This window comes from Centroberyx gerrardi, chromosome 14 (genome assembly GCF_048128805.1).
Source record: "Centroberyx gerrardi isolate f3 chromosome 14, fCenGer3.hap1.cur.20231027, whole genome shotgun sequence".
Taxonomy (NCBI): Eukaryota; Metazoa; Chordata; class Actinopteri; order Beryciformes; family Berycidae; genus Centroberyx; species Centroberyx gerrardi.
Window position 1 is genome coordinate 1159315 of NC_136010.1, and position 8209 is coordinate 1167523.

Genomic DNA, 8209 nt, shown 5'->3' on the forward strand with positions numbered 1-8209 from the left:
TCAGTCATTATTCAGCCTTCTGTTGTTTTTAGGGGGTTAGCTGTGTGTGTGTGTGTGTGTGTGTGTGTTCTGCAGGTGTTCTCAGCAGTACTGCCATCACCTCAGCAGCTGAACACACCCTACGCCATGCTACCCATAATGCCACGGTGCAAAGTCCCAGTACCCAGAATGCCGCTGTGAGTCCAGGCAGACGGCCTCGTCGCTCCTCCTCCGCCCGCCTCCCCCCCTCCTCCCCCTCCCCCTCCTCCCCCCTGGTCTACAGCATCCTGGTGGAGGACAAACAGGTAGGTAGTGTGTGTGTGTGTGTGTGTGTGTGTGTGATTGTCTCTGACCTCTGCTCTTTATCCTTTTCTTCCTATATGGACGACATCATCCTCCTCATCCTGACTCTTCAGCCTCGTTACAGCCTGAGGAACAGAAGATCCTGATGGACTGAGTCTGTCTCTCTGTCTCTCTCTCTCTCTCTCTCTCTCTCTCTCTCTCTCTCTCTCTCTCTCTCTCTCTCTCAGTTTCCTAACATTTTATACATTTTAAGCAGAATATTTTTAAATTGAAATAAAGCACCTTCTTGTTGTCATGCGGCCTCTCTGTGTTTTGGGCTGATGGACGGAGGTTTAGAATACAAAACTTTAAAGGATAAGTCTGGTGTTTTTAATGCATTTCTTACCGTCAACAAATCCTATGAAAATAACAAAATCAGCAATGAATTTGTTTTGCTAACAAGTCTGGTCCATGTAGCGGTCCCAGTGCAGCCTCATGTCCCAGCAGCCATAGAACTGCATTGTATTAAAAACTATTAAACCCGTCACAGAGCCATGCTGCTGCTCTGCAGCATATTTCATCATCACGATGCACCGGGCCGGACGACTTTTTCCTCAAACGACTTAATAAGCCGGCCGTAAACACGTTTTCCGTCTCGGGAAAGTAGTTCCGTAGCACAGAAAATAGTCCCCGGCGTAATGAAGAATTTGTTCCAATTTGATTTGGTAATAACTACAACAGTCTGACTTTTCATGGTAACAGTTAGAGATTTTTAAAATGTAAACTATGTCTTTGTGAGCCGTATTTAAAGGTTTTTAGCTTCCAATTGGAGCCAATGACTTCCGGGTTGACGGATAAAAACGGAACATGGGAAGTCAGAAAGTAACGGGAGGAGAGCAAACACATTGTTGATTTTTGTTTTGTTTTGACGATAAGAAATGCATTAAACACCAGCCGTATCCTTTAATGTCCGTATTGAGGCAATTTGTTTTGCAGCTTAAACAGTGACAGCAGACAGCAGCACACACTCATATCACCTTATGATAAAAAGCATACTGTGCAGTAATAATTATACTAATACAGTTTCAGAGTTTAAGTGCTTTGTTGTTCCGTCCCTCAGGTAACATGCACATAGCAAGACAAAATGCATGCTATACAGCACATATAATATATACAGCGCACACTGTGAAGTCACACCTCATAATGCAGCAGCATGTTTAGTGACATCATGAGTAAAATCATTCAGTAGTTTAGTAATGAGAAGGGGGAAAAAGCAGCCTCAGTTCGGCTCTAAAACTTACAGATGTGTGGATCTGGGTGACAGGGTTCAGACCGGTGGCACTCTGCGTACGGGACGGCCCGACAGCATGAGGGCAGAGGAGCAGCTAGTGTGTGTGTGTGTGTGTGTGTGTGTGTGTCGGGGGTTAGAGGGTTGCAGTCTGTGTCATCAGCCTCCTGCTGGTGTCACAGTACCGCCATCTAGTGGAGAGACAGCTGAATCACAGCTTCAGTATCCAATAGTGTGAAGTCTGGACAGAAGGAGACAGAGCAAGGAGAGGAGACAGGAGACAGAGCAAGGAGAGGAGACAGGAGACAGAGCAAGGAGAGGAGACAGGAGACAGAGCAAGGAGAGGAGACAGGAGACAGAGCGAGGAGAGGAGACAGAGCAAGGAGAGGAGACAGGAGACAGAGCAAGGAGAGGAGACAGGAGACAGAGCAAGGAGAGGAGACAGGAGACAGAGCAAGGAGAGGAGACAGGAGACAGAGCGAGGAGAGGAGACAGAGTAAGGAGAGGAGACAGGAGAGGAGACAGGAGAGGAGACAGGAGACAGAGTGAGGAGAGGAGACAGGAGAGGAGACAGGAGACAGAGTGAGGAGAGGAGACAGGAGACAGAGCGAGGAGAGGAGACAGAGTAAGGAGAGGAGACAGGAGACAGAGTGAGGAGACAGGAGACAGAGCGAGGAGAGGAGACAGAGTAAGGAGAGGAGACAGGAGACAGAGTGAGGAGAGGAGACAGGAGACAGAGCAAGGAGAGGAGACAGGAGACAGAGCAAGGAGAGGAGACAGGAGACAGAGCAAGGAGAGGAGACAGAGCAAGGAGAGGAGACAGGAGACAGAGTAAGGAGAGGAGACAGGAGACAGAGCAAGGAGAGGAGACAGGAGACAGAGCAAGGAGAGGAGACAGGAGACAGAGCGAGGAGAGGAGACAGAGTAAGGAGAGGAGACAGGAGAGGAGACAGGAGACAGGGTGAGGAGAGGAGACAGGAGAGGAGACAGGAGACAGAGTGAGGAGAGGAGACAGGAGAGGAGACAGGAGACAGAGTGAGGAGAGGAGACAGGAGACAGAGCGAGGAGAGGAGACAGAGTAAGGAGAGGAGACAGGAGACAGAGTGAGGAGACAGGAGACAGAGCGAGGAGAGGAGACAGAGTAAGGAGAGGAGACAGGAGACAGAGTGAGGAGACAGGAGACAGAGCGAGGAGAGGAGACAGAGTAAGGAGAGGAGACAGGAGACAGAGTGAGGAGAGGAGACAGAGTGAGGAGAGGAGACAGGAGACAGAGTGAGGAGAGGAGACAGGAGACAGAGTGAGGAGAGGAGACAGGAGACAGAGCGAGGAGAGGAGACAGAGTAAGGAGAGGAGACAGGAGACAGAGTGAGGAGACAGGAGACAGAGCGAGGAGAGGAGACAGAGTAAGGAGAGGAGACAGGAGACAGAGTGAGGAGACAGGAGACAGAGCGAGGAGAGGAGACAGAGTAAGGAGAGGAGACAGAGTGAGGAGAGGAGACAGAGTGAGGAGAGGAGACAGGAGACAGAGTGAGGAGAGGAGACAGGAGACAGAGTGAGGAGAGGAGACAGGAGACAGAGCGAGGAGAGGAGACAGAGTAAGGAGAGGAGACAGGAGACAGAGTGAGGAGAGGAGACAGAGTGAGGAGAGGAGACAGGAGACAGAGTGAGGAGAGGAGACAGGAGACAGAGTGAGGAGAGGAGACAGGAGACAGAGCGAGGAGAGGAGACAGAGTAAGGAGAGGAGACAGGAGACAGAGCGAGGAGAGGAGACAGAGTAAGGAGAGGAGACAGGAGACAGAGTGAGGAGAGGAGACAGGAGACAGAGTAAGGAGAGGAGACAGAGTAAGGAGAGGAGACAGGAGACAGAGTGAGGAGAGACAGGACTACATCAGAGAGGACTCTGCAGGTTCACATCAGTTCACAGTAACAGAAGTGAGACTCGGCCTCAGAGCTGCAGGAGATCAGACTAGAACAGATTAGATGAAACTTTATTGAACTCGGGTCGTTGCAGCAGCAGATAGTGATGAGATACAGCAAAGACAAACAGAAGAAGAAGAAGAAGAAGAAGAAGAAGAAGAAGAAGAAGAAGAAGAAGAAGAAGAAGAAGAAGAAGAAGAAGAAGAAGAAGAAGAAGAAGAAGAAGAAGAAGAAGAAGAAGAAGAAGAAGAAGAGCATTAAACAAAACAACCTGCAGCTCCGACACTGGAACATGTTCAGAAGAAATGGTCTAAGAAAGTTTGATCAGAACAGAAGAACGTACTGAAGGAAAGAAAAAAAGAATAAAAAACCTGTTATAAAAATATCACCATGTTCAGCACAGTGTGTAACAGCTGATGAGAGGAGAAACCTGACTGGCTGTTCTGTTCCTCGTTCTGATCTGAAGGCTTGAAATGAGTTTCTTAGTCAAATATAAACAGTGAAGTTGATCCTGTGTATGAATTTCTTTCCAAAGCCTTTCCATCAAGGCAAAGAATCTAAAATATAAGATAGTTTTGATTTGTTTAACACTTTTTTGCTCGCTGCATAATTCCATTTGTGTTATTTCATAGTTCTGAGTCTTTACTGTTATTCTAAAATGTGGAAAATATTAAAAAATAAAGAAAACTTTTGACTGGTAGTGTAAATATACATATATATATATATGTATATATATATATATATGTATATATATATATATATGTATATATATATATATAAAGATTCAGAGAAACAGGAAGAGAGCCAGCACGACTTCCAGTCTGTCTGTGGTGAGGTCAGTAGCTGTGACCTTTGACCTCCCTACTGCTGCTGCTATAAAAACCCTCCTGTGTTGTTCCTGCTCTTGGCTCTGACATGATCGCTCCATGGTGACCTGTGACCTTTGACCTCCTTCCTCCTGGCTGAGCGAGCGTCAGCTAAAAGACTGAAATATAAAAATATAAAATATCATTGGAAGGAGCTGGAAGAGAATGGAGGTCAGTGGATCTCTCTCTCTCTCTCTCTCTCTCTCTCTCTCTGTCTCTCTCTCTCTCTGTGTGTGTGTGTCTCTCTCTCTCTTTGTGTATGTGTGTGTCTCTCTCTCTCTCTCTCTCTGTGTGTGTGTGTCTCTCTCTCTCTTTGTGTATGTGTGTGTCTCTCTCTCTCTCTCTCTCTCTCTCTGTGGATTTTTCATGGAAGGAAAAGAGGAAAAAAAAAAAACAACTCCAGGAATTTTCTCAACGGTTTGACTTCTGCTTCAAATTTCAGCCTCAGAAAACGAGAGAAAATGAGAAACAGACTGCGGGAGGAAGAGAGGAAGAGAGGGAGGAGGAGGAGGGAGGGTTTCAGATGTCTGGAGGAAGGGAAGTGGAGGAGGAGAGGGGGAGGAAAGGAGGAGGAGAGAGGAGGAGTTGAGCTCAGTTTAGTTTCCACACAAAGCGAGCGGAGCGGCGAGCGTCCGGACGAGCCGACCGGAGGAGAGAGAGGAGGAAAAGTACAAAAGCTGCAGAGGGAGAGAATGAAACAGAGGGAAGAAACCGATGGAAAGAGCCGGAAACAGGAGGGAAAGACACAGAAGAGTGGAAACTGTCTGGAGGAGCTGGAAGGAGGAGAGGAGAGGAGAGGAGAGGAGAGGAGAGGAGAGGAGAGCTGAGTTTGCACTTTCTGGATTAACGGTTCCTCAGGAGGAGAAACGAAGAGAAAGAGGAGAGAGGAGAGAGGAGAGAGGAGTCGTTTCAGAGAAGCTCAGTCTAACATAAACATGGATTCTTACAGTTTGTTCTTCCCAGACTGGTCTCTCTGTCCACGCTGACCCTGCTGCGTCTCTCTGGTCTCTCTGGTCTCTCTGGTCTCTCTGGTCTCTCTGGTCTCTCTGGTCTCTCTTTCCTCTGCTCAGTTCAGTTTTACCAACAATGCAGAAAACCTCAGGAATCAGCGGAGCAGCCTGAGATCCGTCCCAGAGGGCTTCTCTCTCTTCTCTCTCTTCTCTCTCTTCTCTCTCTTCTCTGTCTTCTCTGTCTTCTCTCTCTTCTCTCTCTTCTCTCTCTTCTCTCTCTTCTCTGTCTTCTCTCTCTCTGATGGACTGACCAGTGAATCCGTGTGTTTACACATCTGACTGATTCACTCCTCCAGCTTTATCTCACTTCTCTGTTGCTGACGATGTGACGCTGGTCAGTGAAACAGGGATGGAGCAGAGTCGCTTTGTAAAGATTCATTTGATTAGATAGTAATAGAAAGAGAGAGAGAGAGAGAGAGAGGGAGAGAGAGAGAGAGAGAGAGAGGGAGAGAGAGAGAGAGAGAGAGAGAGAGGGAGAGAGGGAGGATGACAGAGTGGAAGACAGGCTGGATTCAAACCCACGACCAACTGGCTGACAGACAGGCAGACAGACAGACAGACAGACAGGCAGACAGACAGACAGACAGACAGGCAGACAGACAGACAGACAGACAGGCAGACAGACAGACAGACAGACAGACAGGCAGACAGACAGGCAGACAGGCAGACAGGTTTTTACCTCCATGCTTCTCTCCTCTCTGACTCTCTAAGGATTTCCAGTCACACATCGTTTTTTCATTGGAATATATGATATGGATACAGACTGAAGATACAGACTGAAGCTACAGACTGAAGATACAGACTGAAGCTACAGACTGAAGCTACAGACTGAAGCTACAGACTGAAGCTACAGACTGAAGATACAGACTGAAGCTACAGACTGAAGATACAGACTGAAGCTACAGACTGAAGCTACAGACTGAAGATACAGACTGAAGATACAGACTGAAGATACAGACTGAAGCTACAGACTGAAGATACAGACTGAAGCTACAGACTGAAGCTACAGACTGAAGATACAGACTGAAGATACAGACTGAAGCTACAGACTGAAGCTACAGACTGAAGCTACAGACTGAAGATACAGACTGAGCTGTATGGATCCACCCAGCGATGTAGTGGAGTGTTTAAATGAATATTGATTGATTGATTTGTGTTCATATTGGAGGCCGTTTGTCTCATGATGATCTCACTGATGCTGGAGACAGACTGACTTCTGTACAGTCCAGACTGACCTCTGTCCAGTCCCGGTCCCGGTCCCGGTCCCGGTCCAGACTCCGGTCCAGACCCCGGTCCAGACCCCGGTCCAGACCCCGGTCCAGACTCCGGTCCAGACTCTGGTCTGGGCATCGGCATGCAGCTGAACCGGCCGCACAGCGCCCTGGTCGGGTTCAGCCTTCCTCCTCCTCCTCCTCCTCCTCCTCCTCCTCTTCCTCCCCCCTCCTTCTCCAGCCAGTTCAGGACCATGAGGTTCTCCTACCACCTGAGCTCCAGGACGCCCCGCAGCACCTCCTGCAGGACAGGTCAGTGTACAGCAGGTGTGTGTGTGTGTGTGTGTGTGTGTGTGTGTGTGTGTGTGTGTGTGTGTTACAGGTACAGTAGATCAGTGGTTCTCAACCTTTTGGGCTGAAGCTTTATTGGACTGTCAGAGGCTGAGAGGCTGAAACCTATTCAGTGTTTCACAAGAAAAAACCTGAAAAAACAGACAGATAATAAATGTGTGCAGTAGAAAAGTGTCGCTGCCTGGCTGCAGATCTGGATGGAGGCTGGTGCAGTTTACAGCTGCTGTTATTCAATCTGCCAGCGTGTGTGTGTGTGTGTGTGTGTGTGTGTGTGTTTGACTGGAACCTAATTAGATCTGGTCTCTCTCTCCCTCTCTCTCTCTCTCTCTCTCTCTCTCTCTCTCTCTCTCTCTCTCTCGCTCCCTCTCTCTCTCCATAGAGAGTGTATTGTGAAGTTATTGAAAGGTCACACACACACATCACATGATGTGTCCAGGTTTAGCATCAATGGGCGAGAAAAACCTGTGTGTGTGTGTGTGTGTGTGTGTGTGTGTGTGTAAATCTCATGATAGACAATAATCACCATTCAGCTGTTTGGAGTCAACAGCACAGAGTCCTGGATCTGAACCCTCACACACACACACACACACACACACACACACACACACACACACACAAGCACGTTCTTAGTCTTGTGTACAGGAAGTATCTTAGCCGTCCATGTTCTGTTTTGAGAGGGGCACTGTTGATATTGAAGGTGTGTGTGTGTGTGTGTGTGTGTGTGTGTGTGTGTGTGTGTGGGTGGGTGGGGGGTATAGGATATTTGAGCTGGGCGATTATTTCAGTTTTTTGTGTGTTGACTTGGAGGCTGACTGACTGACAGGGAGGCTGCTGTGTGGATTCGGGACAGAAGTGCACAGTTGTCGGCATATTGTCAGGTTTTGGTTTTGGTTTGGAGGCTCAGAGATTTAACACATTTCCACCCGGGCGGTATTGCAGGTGGATTCCATCAGTAGTGCCAAGTGTGTGGTGAGAAAGTTGTGTGACAACAGTGAGAAGGAGATCGAATATTACGGGTGCAAGGACACGTCGTTGCTTGATGCCACACCTGTACATTGCGGCTTGCATTTTGTTGTGGAACTCTTGCAAGACGGCCAGAAAGCTGGGAGGAAACCGAGCTTCAGCTGTTTCCATAATATCTTGATGGTAACAAAGATCATGTTGGTGGTGCACCCGCCTCTTCTGAAGCCACACCGACTTTCAAGAAGCACGTTTTCCTCCGTTAGATGAAGTAACACGATCTTTGCCAGGACTTTACTGGCGACATGAGGAGGGAGATGCCTCAGCTATTCCCGCAAACGGCCC

General features: G+C 48.2%; 1 protein-coding gene across 1 annotated transcript in view; it reads left to right on the plus strand.

Annotated features, from left to right (window-relative positions):
* The first annotated feature begins 1128 nt into the window (after positions 1-1128).
* The window catches only part of fgd1 (FYVE, RhoGEF and PH domain containing 1), a 42065-nt gene continuing 34984 nt past the window's right edge, over positions 1129-8209 (plus strand). Inside the window, 2 exon segments of the mRNA XM_078288047.1 lie at positions 1129-1135; positions 6617-6865. Coding sequence (XP_078144173.1) covers positions 1129-1135; positions 6617-6865 — 256 coding nt within the window.